Source organism: Falco peregrinus, chromosome 2 (genome assembly GCF_023634155.1).
Source record: "Falco peregrinus isolate bFalPer1 chromosome 2, bFalPer1.pri, whole genome shotgun sequence".
In the NCBI taxonomy this organism is placed as follows: domain Eukaryota; kingdom Metazoa; phylum Chordata; class Aves; order Falconiformes; family Falconidae; genus Falco; species Falco peregrinus.
In genome coordinates, this window is record NC_073722.1 from 32,392,419 (window position 1) to 32,407,259 (window position 14,841).

At 37.0% G+C, this 14,841-nt stretch overlaps 1 protein-coding gene across 1 annotated transcript in view; it reads left to right on the forward strand.

Annotated features, from left to right (window-relative positions):
- Positions 1 to 14,841, forward strand: part of DHX15 (DEAH-box helicase 15) — a 46,195-nt gene that overhangs the window by 16,957 nt on the left and 14,397 nt on the right. Inside the window, exons 6-9 of the mRNA XM_055794631.1 lie at positions 7,811 to 7,978; positions 11,963 to 12,049; positions 13,305 to 13,454; positions 13,619 to 13,727. Of these exons, the coding sequence (XP_055650606.1) occupies positions 7,811 to 7,978; positions 11,963 to 12,049; positions 13,305 to 13,454; positions 13,619 to 13,727 (514 nt within the window). The remainder of the gene's footprint in view (positions 1 to 7,810; positions 7,979 to 11,962; positions 12,050 to 13,304; positions 13,455 to 13,618; positions 13,728 to 14,841) is intronic.

A 14,841-nucleotide genomic window follows, 5' to 3' on the forward strand; every position in this document is an offset into this window, starting at 1 on the left:
TGCTTTTTATTTATGCATTTGTTTTTTTGCCACGTACTCATTTTACACAAGGTAAAATAGCCTTATACTTCTTTTGGCATTTGTTTCCTTCAGGGTTTAACAGTTAGTGCTTACTTGACTCAGCTGTCATCTCCTATTTAAAAGAGTTCAGAGTATGTTCTAACTGAAGCAGTCTTGAAGTTTTGCTCACCTCTTGAGATTCTTTGCAAGTGCTCTAAGTAAAGGGTCAACTGAAGAAAGGATTTCTGAAATAATATTCCCAAGGACCATGTTTACCAAATCACTGAGTTCTGTTTTTCGTGCCAGGTGCTTGAATTGGTGTGTTAAATATGCTTAAAATGACATCACTAGTCGTCATGTTTTTGTAGAAACAGTTTTTCTAAAGATAATGAGATCTTAAGATTTGAGTGGAGCCTGAGCAGCAAGTTAAATGGATGTTTACATATACCTGTTTGGCCTCTGAACCAGAATGAATGCTGGCATTTGAAGTACTTTCATGGTTCAGGGTGACTTGTGGTTGATTGTTCGGTAACTGCTCTTTAGTATCAGTGTAATTTCAAGTCTCATCCATGGCAGCACAGATGGGTCCTGCACACAAACAAAAGGGAAGGAAATTCAGGTTATTGGATTGTTAGCTTAGCAGTAGCAATTTAACTCCATAACTTAGGGCCACAAAGATGATCAAAGGACTGGGAAGCCTGCCAAATGAGGAAAGGCTGAGAGAACTGGGTTTGTTCCGCCTTGAGAAAAGAAGGCTTAGAGGAGACATCACCATGTTCCAGTATTGTAAGGGTGGCTAAAATTGAAATGGAGGCTCCCTTTCTACAAGGAGTCACATGGAAAAGACAGATAATGGGTACAAGTTACTTCTGCAGAGATTTTGATTGGACACAGGAGGAAACTTTTTCATAATGAGAACAATCAGCCATTGGGCCAGTCTCCCCAGGGAAGTGGTGTATTCCCCAATGTTGGATGTCTTTAAGATTCAGCTGGACAGGGTGCTGGGCCACCTTGTCTAGATGGTGCTTTTGCCAAAAAAGGTTAGAGCAAATGATCCTTGAGATACCTTCCAATTTGGTTTTCTGTGATGCTGTGAACTTAATTGCTGATAGTCTTCCTGGGTTTCTTTTTGTCTGGGTTTTTAACTACCATTCCATGGAACTTTATGTAGGAATCTTGACTATATTTGTTCAGTACAAACTTGCTTCTTAAAATGTGGTACACTAACTCAATAATATATGCAGCTGCTCCTGTAATCCTTTTCTGTTTCTATTCTTACAGTAACCTTTCAGTACAACACCTTATTTAACTGCAGAAATACTATCAGGGAAAGAAATGGAACTGAATTTCTACTGAGCATTCAGTTTGAAGAGTGTAATAAAGACTTTATTTTCAACAGCAGATAAAAGTGCTGTGCATGATAAGAAGCAAAATTGGTCTCTTCTGTGGTTAATTTTATACAGCTCCTTTTAGATGAACTGCTAATGATATGTTCAAATCCTGAGTTTTTGATGCAGAACTAGGGAATATTAAGTATTGGAGTAGTGAGATGATAAGCAGTGGAGATGTGTTGGAGGCAGCTGGTGAGGTATTGGTCTGTGGTTCATTTATTTCTGAGTCTCTTTGCTCTGTGTTCTGACTCAGAACCTGAGGAACCAACATGTTTCTAAATTAAACTGGCACAGACTGTCTTTAAATTTAAAGTAATACCTAGAAGAATTTCTGTGAGAAGGCTTTCAAAAGTAAGGTCTAGGAAAAAAAAATATAGTATTGCTAAATATTACTTAGTATTGCTAAGTCCTGTTTGCGTTTTCAGTCTTTTTGGTATTTCCTGATACAAATCAAGTGGGGGGTGGGATTTAGGCATTAGTCCTGTAAGTGGTACTACTGAAGTTGAGCCATAGGAAAACTATCAGTTCTGTCCTTCTTAGTTTCAAGTACTGACACTTCTTCATCGCGTCTTTTCAGATAACACCTGTCAGATTAAAAAAACAGGCTTCTTGGGAGACGTTCCTTTTGTTCCCTTCCCTTGCTGTCCTTTGAGCGATGTGAAAGGTTTTATATTTACTTTCTGCGATGAGGGATAAAAAACCTTTAGCACTGTTACAGTGAATTAGTTTTACAAATGAGAGGGGTAGGAATTCAGCTCTACCCTCTGTGTCTTGTTCTAGGTGAAGTAGTTTTTCTGCATGTTCTGGCATGAGTGATGCAAGCAGTACTAGGCAGTATGAGAAAGATGCAAAACAAAGGGTCAGACTCTGAAAAGACAGTCTCGAGCATTAAAGAAACTAACCTGCAGCTAGTGTTTTCTGTGGTTAGTTTAACTGTTGCAAAGGAGTAAGCGGCTGCTGACCAGAGAGCAGCATTCAGTACAAAGAATAATTGCAGCCAGGTCAGTTTCCATGGTTAGTATCCAGCAATTTTAGTTGTTAAGTATCTCCAGGTGACATCAAACATGTTTGTCTTGCTGAATGGGTAAAAGTATTTTGGGGTACTTAATTTTGACCACAACCTGAAGCATTAAATACACCTCCTTTATGCCTGAAAAACACCTGTAGCTCTTTTGTTTTCTTTGATACTGTGAGATGTATAACCTTTTTAAAAGTGTGTACATATTTTGTGTACTGTTGCTGTAGTATTTAGTGCTGTTCATGAGTGAGTGTGTGAGACTCAGGACTGCCTTTTTAGCTTTTGACTACTTGTATATGTAGTTACACATGCTTAGTTGAAGTTTTCTCACTCTTATTTCTCTGGAGCTGGAGCAAAAGTTCTGCTTTGTGAGCTTGAATCGTTTAATATAACCAGTTATTTCACGTGTAGATGTATTGAACTGCCATGAGAAGGGGGAAATAAAGGCTGTGTTTTTAAAATTTTGAGAGTTTTATATGGGTAGTAGGTGTTGGTGTCCCCATCCAGAGGATGCTGAAATGGTATATAAGCAGCAATCTTGGGATTCTGACAATTCAGGACTCCTTTTGTCAACTGGCTTTGAACTCAGAGTTTCCCTCTGATCTGATGGATCTTTGCATTTCTGGGTGCACAGAAACACAGCTTCAGTGAGAGGAATAAAAATTACTGCATCCAAAGGGTGTTTTTAGACACTGATCATCAGGCTGCCTTTTGTTTGGAAAAATGGGTTAAGATGGAGTAAAAAATCCTGTCAAATTCAGGAGGCATAAGTAACCTACTTCCTGTTATATGAAAGCAGACATGGCTGCGCTACTGTTTCTAATAAATCAGGGGGAAACTGTGCACCCTGTTCTTGCTTTGCTTTCTAAACAAGGATGCTGCAAAGTATTGATTCCCATAAAGACTTAAGTCTTGCTGAAAGCTGTGGCACAGTGGAAGTTCCTGTTGAAATCCTGAAGCGTTTTGGTGGCTCTGAATTAACTTTCTCATACCTAAGCTCCTGAACAAAATCCACGTAATTTGATGGGTATTCTAAATATTGCCTGTTGTCTACCAGTTGTTTGAAAACCAAGCAGCCTGATCAGGATTGTGTGTAGAACCACCAATTCCTTCCAAGAAATTGGTGCCGTTTCTTGGAAGGAATACCATTTAAGTTGGCTTAAATTTGATTTAATAATAGTAATCTTGACTGAATTATTTTCCTGGTTACTGCTTGTTGGTTTTTTTTTTTTTTTTTTGTAAACTGTCTTTATTTAGCTGAGGGTAGAAAATACAAATTATTGACTCTCTCAGTGGATTGTTTAGGTGTTTAGTTTTCCTGGCTGAAAAAACTACTTACCACCCCGTTACCTCCTTGATCACTAGTATATCCTTAAAAAGAAATAAGTTCTCTTTGTTGATTCTTGTCTGTCTTGGAGCTTTTCCAAGGAGAACTGCTTATGCTGTTGAGGGTGTGGAAGTATGTTGAGGATTCCACATCAATATTCAAAGTATAGTACTATGGAGTTCTTAACAGCTACTTGATTCTAGTTTTCATAGTGTCGCAGCTGAACTATAGATAGTGTATGTATATTGTTAATTCATTTTGATTGGATCAAGCAAGAAGTTTTTAGAAACTTTAAAGTATGTAATAGACCGCCCGGGACAATTCTGATAACTGGATGCTGTGAAGTATGCATATGTTGCATTTGTGGCACTTGCAGATCAAGTTCAAGCTAATAACTTAAGCGTTGCCTAAGCCTCACACTTTTTACACGTTAGGCCTACTTTCTTTGATTATTTCTGAATCAGGTCTTCGTGCTGATGCACTGTGCAGTCATGGGTTTAACTGTGGCTTCTTTGATCCTAGGGTACTGGAAGCAACAGACATGTTACCCACTGTCTGAGGTAGTTGGTGGGATGGTCTGGGTTCCTGAGGTTTTTTTGCAGGCATAATCTAAATGCAAGACAAGTCACTCTATCTTCCCTCTTTTTCCCTCCAATAAGAAGAACCTCCTCCTACATGTGGGTTGATGAAATAATCCATCTTCAAGGAATTTTTTAATGGATTTGGAGTAGATGGTGTGCAAATACTTAAATGTGTGTGGCTCTTAAAAGAAGTCTTTCATACTTGAGTAACTGGGACTATTGAATTAGTCTTGCTGAATCTTCAGAGGATTAAAGTTAGGATTGTGCCTCCAACTGTATCTCTTGTATCTCCAGACTTAAATGTTGTCATGTGATATAAATGAATCTTTAACGCTTAAATGAATCCTTAATACTTTCCAACTATTCTTACTACACATATTCCTTCTAGACTACGTACTTTGGGATACCGGTTTCAGTTGTCTGCTGGAATTGGAGGGTGGTTGTGGATACAGTTGAAGTAGAGGTACTGTTTTCTGCCAGTATGGTAAACAAGAGGAAACTACCCTTCTTCTATTTATTTATTTATTTTAATTAAAAACAGTTCAGTGCTAAAGAATTCTTTTACTGTCTTTTAGATGAGTGGCAATGGTCCTTGGTGACTTGCATACTACTTTGAGCAGTTTGTGATAAAAGGTCCATAGTTACCTCTGCAAATCTGTAAAGAGTAATGGTTGTACGTGCACTTGTCATCTCTGTGTTGTAGTATTTTGTTGAGTCCTGATTAGGGATACTTTGAAACTACATTGAGAAACTCTAGGGAAAAACAAAACTTTCATCTCTTCTGAAAGATGATAGGTGGCTGTGAACACATGTGGCCTGAAGAGTGTAGTGCTTTCATTTATCACTGCTTGCTTGTATTCTACTGTCTCTTAAGTATAAAACTGTCGTGGAGTCTCTCGTCATGACTGCTGGAGATTAAACATCCTGTCCAGCATCAGAGCTTTCCCAATTACACACTGTAATCTGCTCAAATTTCATGAAACAGTGTAGTGACCTTCAGATCAGGAGCTAAGGTCTGTGCTGTGTTTATATTTTTGTTTGTGGGTTTGACTGTTGTTTTTTTTGTGTGGTGGTTGTTTTTTTTTTTTTCTTTGTAAGATACAGTATTTTGTGTTAAGTATTTATCAGGCCCAAGTATCGGCTTGTGTTGTGGTTTAACCTGGTCTACAACCAAGCCCCATGCAGCCGCTTGCTCGCTCCCCCTCACCCAGAGGGATGGGGAGGAGAATCTGAAAGGAATGTAAAACCGGAGGGTTGAGATAAGAACAATTTAATAGGTAAAGCAGAAGTCGTGCATGCAAGCAAAGCAAGGAATTCATTCACCCCTTCCCACTGGCAGGCAGGTGTTCAGCTATCTTCAGGAAAGCAGGGCTCCATCATGTGTAACAGTTACTCAGGAAGACAAATGCCCTAATGCCAGATGTCTGTCTGTTCCCCCCCTTCCTCCTTCTTCCCCCAGTTTATGTAGTCGGCATGATGTCATATGGTATGGAATACCTCTTCAGCCAGTTTGGGTCATCTGTCCTGGCTGTGCCCCCTCCAGATTCCCGTGCCCCTCCAGCCCTCTGGCTGGCAGGGCCCAAGAAACCTAAAAGTCCTTGATTTAGTATAAACATCACCCAGCAACAACTAACAACATCAGTGTCCTATCAACATGGTTCTCACATCAGAGCCAAAGCACAGCGCTGTACTAACTACTAAGAAGAAAGATAACTGAAACTAGGACAGTTTGTCAAGACTTGGGGTGCAAATTTGAGAGACGGTGTCACTGCCTAATTAGTCAGCTATTTACTTCTAACGTGGTGTCTTTTTATGTAACCACCACTGCTAAAGTATTCATTTGGTGAGCTACTGTGTATGATCTGTCAATTGTTAGGTTTTTACTTCTCACTGGGAGGCTATTACTGTACATAAGGTGCTTATCAGCAGAACATCAGGTATTGACAGCTGTGTGAAGAAATTAATTCTCTGTTAATAAACCAGTAGGGGGCATTCCAACTCAGTGTCTTGTATGCCTCTTAATATTTAATGAAGGATGTGTTGGATTTGTTGGCAGAGTGCACCTTTCTTCAAAAGGTGTTTTGTAAATATCTGCAGTTCCTTCAAATTGGCAAGATAATGCCAGAAAGCATTAGGCTTACTATTAAAGGCCTCTGACATTAATGAGGAAGAGCCCTCATTTTGCCATGCTTACATTAATTATATATGCTGATCAGTACAGAACATGAGTATTGTATTGTCTATGCTTCTTTAAAATGTACTCCGTGCAGTTATACTGAAACCTTCCAAGTCTCTTTAAGAACAAATGAAAAAGACCCGGATTGTTCCAGGTTCTGTCTGAATTTATGGCTTCTAAAAAGGGGTCTCCTTCTGATCTTCTAATTACAGTTTTTAAAGCAGTAATTTTATAAAGCCTTTAGATCAACCTGTTCTGTATATTTTCTTGAGGGTCTTTAGCATCACTTTAGCTTCAGGCTGGTGAATTATTTGTGGTAAGGGAGGCCTGGCCTGTTTTTCCAAGTATGCTGTAGCCATTTTTTGCTTTTGCCTACTGTTGCTTCTTGTCATGACAACTTCGTTCTCCCATCAGTGGTTTAGCTGAAATATCAATAGTTGGGAAGTGTGCCTCTTAGTTACACCAGTGGAAGCTCTGTTGTAATTTTTAAGTTGAAGTTAATGAATTCTGTTATTTATTAACCTAAATTTCTATGCGCTTTAATTTTCATTACATCTTGTAATAACTATAGGTCATCCAGCTGACTTAAACGTAATTGTTTTAAAAATAAATTGAACTATAAGCGATTGGTCTGCAGTGATAACTTTTTTGTATCATAAGTTAGAAAGTAGGCTAGCAAATACTGTAGAAAATACTAAGGTAAAAAAGGCATGAAAAATCTTTCTCATCGTCAGCGTATTTCACTGACTTAAGCTTAAACAGGTTTTCAGTTAATTTTAAAGTAAAATCTGAAACACTGGATTGAGAGGTTTGGTTTTGAGCATCTATGTTTATACTGTAAAGGTGTTTGTTCTCATTAGGTACAATGAAGCAAATCTTCCATATAATTGCATTAGTGATACGTGACATTAAAGCTTAATTGGCTTATTTTAAGTATCTTGCACATCAATTTCTTTTAGATTGTGAAAATTGAAAAGGTCATGAGTGCAGTTTAATATTCCAGGGTGAGAGATTTCAATTTTAGTACAATTTGTAGAGAATTAATTAGGAAACATGACTAAAAGAAAAAGGATGTTGAATGCAAATTAGGTTGTTCATTAGAGTATAGAAGCTGAAGCATCTTTTGAAGTATTGTGGAAATTCGATTGCATATTCAGTAAGCACCTTGATTTTTTTATTATTTTTATTTTTTAAAGGAGAAGCTGCAGTAATTGTTCTCCAGGGTGGCGACTTAATATAACTGTCATAAGGCACGCTAAAATAAAACGTACTGCCTTTTTCCATGGAGTTCTGTTAACCCATATCTTTGTTTTTCAGGAGATTGATGAAGCCTGCAAGAGGATAAAACGTGAAATTGATGATTTAGGCCCTGAAGTTGGTGACATCAAAATCATTCCATTGTATTCCACCCTTCCTCCGCAGCAACAGCAAAGGATTTTTGAACCTCCCCCACCAAAAAAACAAAATGGAGCCATAGGAAGAAAGGTAAATAGTACACTGTCTTAGTATGCTGTTCAGTAACTAGCTATTCAGTTAAATGGGCAATTAAATGAGTTTCAGCTGTTTTAATTATATCTGGACAGCAACAAGTAGAAGGTTGGATTTTTTTTTTGATGAAGCCTTAATGCAATATTTTACCACATTAAATTTTGTAGATAATTTGCAGGTTGTTTCTCAGTGCAATTCAAAATGTCTTCCGTCCGTAAGGCCAGAGTGTTCTAGTAACAATGGGACTGAATGGCAGTGGCATTTGTCTTTTAAGTTTCTTATGAGAAATACAATAAGTCAGATTAAATACTGTTTGACAATCATGTGATTTATGTGGAGGGATGGGATTTGTTTCCCCTAAGTAGTTACTCTGACACATGCTTTTTTTGGAAACCAAATGGACTCTCTCTTCAATAGATGTTATCAGGCAGGTTTTGTCTGTTTCTCGAGGTTTGTGAGAAGGTGCAAGTTAAAACAAGGGCATTGAAGTTAGAGATTCATGTTTTCTGTAGTAGTGAGCAAGGAACTGTTGTTCTTTCAGCGGGCAGAATGGATTGAGAAACTGAAAAACTTGAAATGGCACTGGTAAATGTTTTTCATAAAATTAATAGCTCGATTCCTGAAGGCTCGCATAAACCACATAGAGAAATAACCACATAGTTTCTAAAACTGAACATTTGGAAGAATTCTTGTAATGGAGCTTCCTCAAGTTAAGCAGAACTAGTGCTCACACAGTTAAGATTTTGAAGGTCAGAGCTGAATCATACTATCTGCTCTAGGCAGGGTATGTTCCTTGATTATTTGCTCTTTTGTGCAGTACAATGCATGTAGAATACTAGTGACAACTTTCTGGCGTTCTGGAAGAATAAATCACTTAATAAATGTAGTGAAATGATCCTTCCTATTGAAGTTGATTGCAGAAAGCATTTGATCTGAAATCATGAAACTAATGCTGCAACAAGATTGTATTAGCAAATGACTTGAATTGCTTTTCAGTGGTGAACAAGTGATAGTTGTGTATTTCATTGAATTTTCTTTCATGTTTAAAACTGTGCACTTCAAAATAGGCATTTTCTGGCTTTTTTGAAAAGAGGCTAACAGGTGCGGTGTGTAGCTTTCACTATGTTGAGCTCACAAAGCCAGTACCAGTGTGTGAAGAGGAAGACATTCTCAATGTAGCAGCTGTTTTACCACAAGAAAAATTTCCATGCTTGAAAGATATCAATTGTAGGCACAAAATAAATAAGCAATAGATTCAGGCCTACAAAGCCATTATATGTATGGAGTTTTTTTGTTGTCTGTTGTTTTTTAAGACTATGTTTCTTCTTGGTCTGCTTTAGCTGAAATGTTATGGCTTCTGTGTTTGGGTTTTTATCTCCATAACAAATAGCAATGAGTAAAAGTGTGTCTGTGTGATATAAATTTGTTTAAATGTTCTTCTGGTTTCAGTTAGTCTCAGTGATCAGGATATGTAAAGTAGGACTGTGTGTTGCTGTGCTTCCGCTATCTTACAAAATGTCTGCTTTCACACTGTCCTATGGGTGTTGGACCCAGGGTTTAGAATTGCTGAGGAGAGAGAGCTTGCAGGAGGTCTGAATCATGTCAAAGGCTCTAATGGTCATAAACACTAACTGAAGAGCTTGCAGTATCTGAATTGGTATCTCCCAAGCTTTAACTTGGCGAAAGGAAAGTAAGATACTGGAAGCTGTGTGGCATCCTACGGAAATAATAATGGTAACAGCTAGTACTGATTACAGCTTGGTAACTTAGCACGTTTTTGTCCTCTTAGCTGATCTTGTCTAGCACATCTATTATTGCAAGAAAGCTTAAGATAAAGGTAAAAAATTGCTTTCGCTAGTTACAGTTTTTTCATTTATACGATGGAGGCAGATAGAGATGACTTAAGGAGCCTTTCTACTCTCTGTTCTTATTTTATCCCTTTTTCCCAATCTGTGTTCTATTTTCTGATTCAGGAGTATCAAGCATATATCTATAGTGCATATGTATTAACTAGTCAATTTTTTTTATATAGATACTATGTATATCTTACTCTTCAAAGTAACTTCTTTAATTTCAGACTCTGGTGTATAAGCTCTTAATCTGATATTTAAAAACATCTTTAATGTAACCATTTCAGTAATTGCAAAACTAACTGCAGTTAAAGCTAATTAGGTACAATTTGTTATTTTACATAGTGCTACTTCTATTTGTTTGACTTCCAAGTGACCTTGCACTTTGATTTTTAGACTGGAAAAATACAGCATAATTTCCTCACATTTTTTCTTGGGATTTTACATTCTTTAATTATGGATTTTAAGTAATATGACATTAACAAATAAGATCTGTACTGCAACAGAATCCACTGTGTAAATAACTTTTTTCCTTCTACCTTTGGAAAGTTCTGTGTGATTTCAAGTAGAAGTTCAGTAAATTCAAGTACGGGTTAGATTGCTGAACCTTCGTGGACAAAGCATAGTAACAGTATTGAGTTGTTGGTATTGAAGTGTCCTAACAGAAACTGGTGATGAAAAACAGGACCAAAACCTTTTGACACTGCTCTGTAACTGGTATTTGAAGAGGCTGGGTATGGACATTTCTGTACTTTAGTAGATAGGGGAAAGCAGAGACCTTTTACATAAGGCATACTCTTGACAGCAAGCTGAATGTGGATTGGCTACCCTTTGAACATGGGAGTGCTAGTCTAATTTGCATATTTAATGACCTGCAACTTTTAAATTAATATGTATTGTGCTTATGTGTCAGCAATTAATTGCATTTCTGTTGGTGGCTTTTATCTCTGATTAATCTGTGTAGGTTACTTGTGAATAAAAGGTGTACAGGATTTTTTTGTTGTTGTTGTTTGAGAAGTTCGAAGCACATAGTTTCAGGCTGGAACACCATCATTTCAAAATTTTTTCCACCGAAGTATTTGGGCAAGCTCAGACCTTAAGTCTGCTTAAGCAGAAACAAGCTGAGAGTAATAAGCAGCTGGCTGGCAACATAGTCAGCCAGGAAGAAGAGAAATCAGCAGGGTTATCAATCTGATCCAGCCGCTGTCTTCATTATAGTTCTGAACAGAACGTTAGGGGTCTCGGATTCTAACTCCTAAACTGAAAACAATGATGACAGAATGCTCTGAAATTTTAAGAGGTGAAAGGTAAGTAGTTTTGATGAAACGCTGAATGGGTTTTGGGTCTTTCCTGAGGTATTTGATGGAACTTGCTATTAATGTGTGATTTAATGTGGTCACTATTGGGATGAGAACTGATGTTACAGACTGTTACGCTGCATCTCTGGGCATAAAATTTCAATGATGATGAATCAAGCCTCAGAACTCTGTTACCACCTTTGCTTTAATTTTTGCATGAGAATTCGGAAAGTTCACAGAAACTTCAGAATGTAGGCTTAAAAATATGTACAGATGTTTAAGTATCTGGTAACTTAAAAAACCAAAGTTGAAATTAAATATATTTTTGTTCAGGATTTCAGCTGGAATGTATTGCTAACTGCTTTATTCCAAACAAAGTAAAAAAATTACAGTAATGATGATTTTTAAATAATTAGTTACCTAATGTTCGATTTAATATTATTTAACTATTTAGCCTCTTTAGGCTTTTTAATTTTTTTTAAAAAATGTTAAAAGCTGAATTAACAGATGATGCTACTTTGTGCCAGAGATGTGAGAGAAATTTTGAATTGTGTTTAAGTAAAATATTTGCTCTTCTGTTTCTTCTACTCAAAACTAGTATTTGTTTTTAATAGAGACATAGGGAGCAGAAACTGAGGGGAAAAAATTGCTCTGACTTCAATAGAAGTTCATCTGGCTGATTTCAGATTGTCCTGTAAAAATGTTGGAGTCAGCTTTGGTAGTTACTGACGAAGCGAAGGAGAGTTTGCTGAAAATTCTTGGTGCAGAGACTTAATCAGAGCTCTTGATTTTCAGGACAAAGTAGTTTCATTTACAGTTTTATTTTTTCACAGGTTGTTGTGTCCACTAATATTGCTGAGACTTCATTAACAATAGATGGTGTTGTGTTTGTGATTGATCCTGGCTTTGCAAAACAGAAGGTAAATACTATTTTGTTTTCTGGTTCTTTATAGTAGGGAAGATACTGGAATGTGGTTTGCTCAGGTAACTGCCCTTCGTAAACACTGATAGGTTGGTTTTTTCCCCAGTTGAAATCTTGAGCTTGGTTGTTTTGTTGTTAACTTCTGATAGGTTTGCACTTAATCTGCAAACTTTAGATATCTAGAGCAGTTGGAAACAGTGTGGTACAGAATAATTTTATTTTAAAAAAAAAAGAAAATGTAAGGATTTTGAGAGTTGGGTCTAGAATATGGATTTCCTAGTTACTTTCAGAAGGGAGGTTTTGTGCTGTGTATCTGTGCTTGAGAATGCTCAAGTAAAACCAACAAAATGCGGAAGTAAGTTATATAGCCTTTTAAACTTTTGGAAAATGATATAACAGAACATGAGTACAATAAATGCATCTTTGTACACAAGTTTCAATCACCACGTAGACTGAGTTTTTTTCACAAGTCGTTCTTATACCCTCTGTAATAAGAAATACAGTTTTTGTACATGTTCTGTACCTATTCACACCAGGAGGGTGTTAAAATATGGACCAAAGAACATGGTCAACTGAAACTACTATCTGACTACTGCTTTACTTTTTTACGGTATGCTTTTTTCCATGAGTCCTGTTGAGTTGGCAAGGCTGCTGTTTATGTATGACTGCAGTGGATGTTTTACAGTATATTCCAGCATATATTTTGTACTATGACAGTCTGCATGTACCCTTGAAATACAGTCTTGCTTTGTCATTGATCTGATTTTTACAGTTCTGTTCAACCTTAATGCTAGATTTTTCTGACCTCTAGAACATGATTATTCAAGCTTATAATTGTATCAAGACAACTTTTTTTCCATGGAATTATTTGAGCATCAAGAGTGCATTTAGCACTCTGTAGAACAAATTGGACACATTCCTCGTGCCATGAAAATCTTATCTAAAAATACACACATTTAAGGAGGACAGGGAGCCTGGCAGGAGTTAACAAATGAATAAAACTTAAATGCTGTTCTCTAGGCGCTTGTGTTTGAAGTGCTCTGTCACTGATCCAGAGGCTATTGTAGCAATTTTTTTTTTTTCTCCTTTCAAATACATACAACTTGTGATTTCCTAGTCAGAAACTGTATTTGAAAAGAAGTTTAAAACAGGGTATTTTTTTGTTGGTTTGGGGTTTTTTTTTAGATAGTTGTCTTTATTCCTGAGTGGTGTTCATTCTTTTCCTTTCCTGCTCTGATTCCACTTACAAATAGGTATACAATCCTCGTATCAGAGTGGAGTCTCTCTTGGTGACTGCAATTAGTAAAGCTTCTGCTCAGCAGCGAGCTGGCCGTGCTGGTCGTACTAGACCAGGCAAGTGCTTCAGGCTTTATACAGAGAAGGCTTACAAAACCGAAATGCAGGTAAGATAACTTTTTTTTAGATTGCATATCTAAGAATATCTGATCAATACAGGTAGTTGAGTGCCGTGCTGCCGAACAAAATCAGAATTTGAATGCTTGTGTAGTTTGTGTTTGGAAGAATAAGTGTTCTGAATTTTCTGTTTTTCTTCTGTCCCCGGCCCCAGGACAACACATACCCTGAAATTCTGAGGTCTAACTTAGGATCTGTAGTATTGCAGCTCAAGAAGCTTGGTATAGATGATTTGGTGCACTTTGATTTTATGGATCCTCCAGGTATCTGCTTCTATTTTATCTTGTCTAAGTGTTACATTTTGACTCCTGAAATCTTTATGTTGGTGAATATTTTATATAATAACATGGAATAAAGTCTTTGGGTTTTCACTCTTTATATTGTAATTGATAGGAATGTCTTTTGTTTATCTTAAAATTTAGTGCTCTGTGTCTTACTGGAGCAAGCTTTTTATGTTTCTGTCTACATTAACAGCCTTTAATGGACCCAAGGAATCTACTGAATGCCTCTTACCTGCAGAGGATAAGACAAAATTATGGGCATTAGAAAATCTAGTACTTGATAAGGTGTGGGGTTTTTTGTTTATCACCTTGATTACACATTCTGATTGTGCATCAGTTAAAAACTGTAAAGAAATTAGCTAGCGTTTTTGAAGTTGAATACATGGTTTTGGCTCAAACTATAAAGGTAATGTGCATCTCCCTTCTAACAGAGTTAAATGTTCTTACATACTTTAAAAAAAACTGGGTTATATTGCTAATTAGAAATGTAGATCAGCCATATATAAATATACTAAAATTGGTTGTTGTTCCTCTCCCCCTCAAAAACACCAAACCACCAACAAAACCCAAATCAAAACAAAAACCACTTAAATAGCTCTGCAGAACAGTTGCATTCTTTGTGCTGTGCAGCATATATAATAGCTTAGCAGGAAGGCTTTTGGATTTCCTTCTGTTTTGCTTTGTGGGTAAAATATACACTTGCTGTGAGGAATGCAGGATTAAGAGAACGTTCTTAGAGGCTCAGTTTTGTGAAGGTCTATAGATATCTAAAGTTGACATGACCGAGATTTTAGAACTGTATCAATCTGGTTTTGTATGGAACAAGGGAATGCATCAGTGCATGGGAGGATGTGATATTACAATGATACTGAATATGTCACAATGCCACTGCTGTCTGGATTTTGAAAAGCAGTAATCTTCAAATACTCAAAGTTTTTTATTCCATTAAGAACTGTCTTAAGTGCGTTTCCCACCCCTGTTGCCCAGTACATTCACATTCAGATGTATATAACAATTTGGTAACAATTTTGTGTTAGGAAATCAGCTAAACTGAGAACACAAAAATAAGATGGCTTATAATACTCTGTGCTTCCTC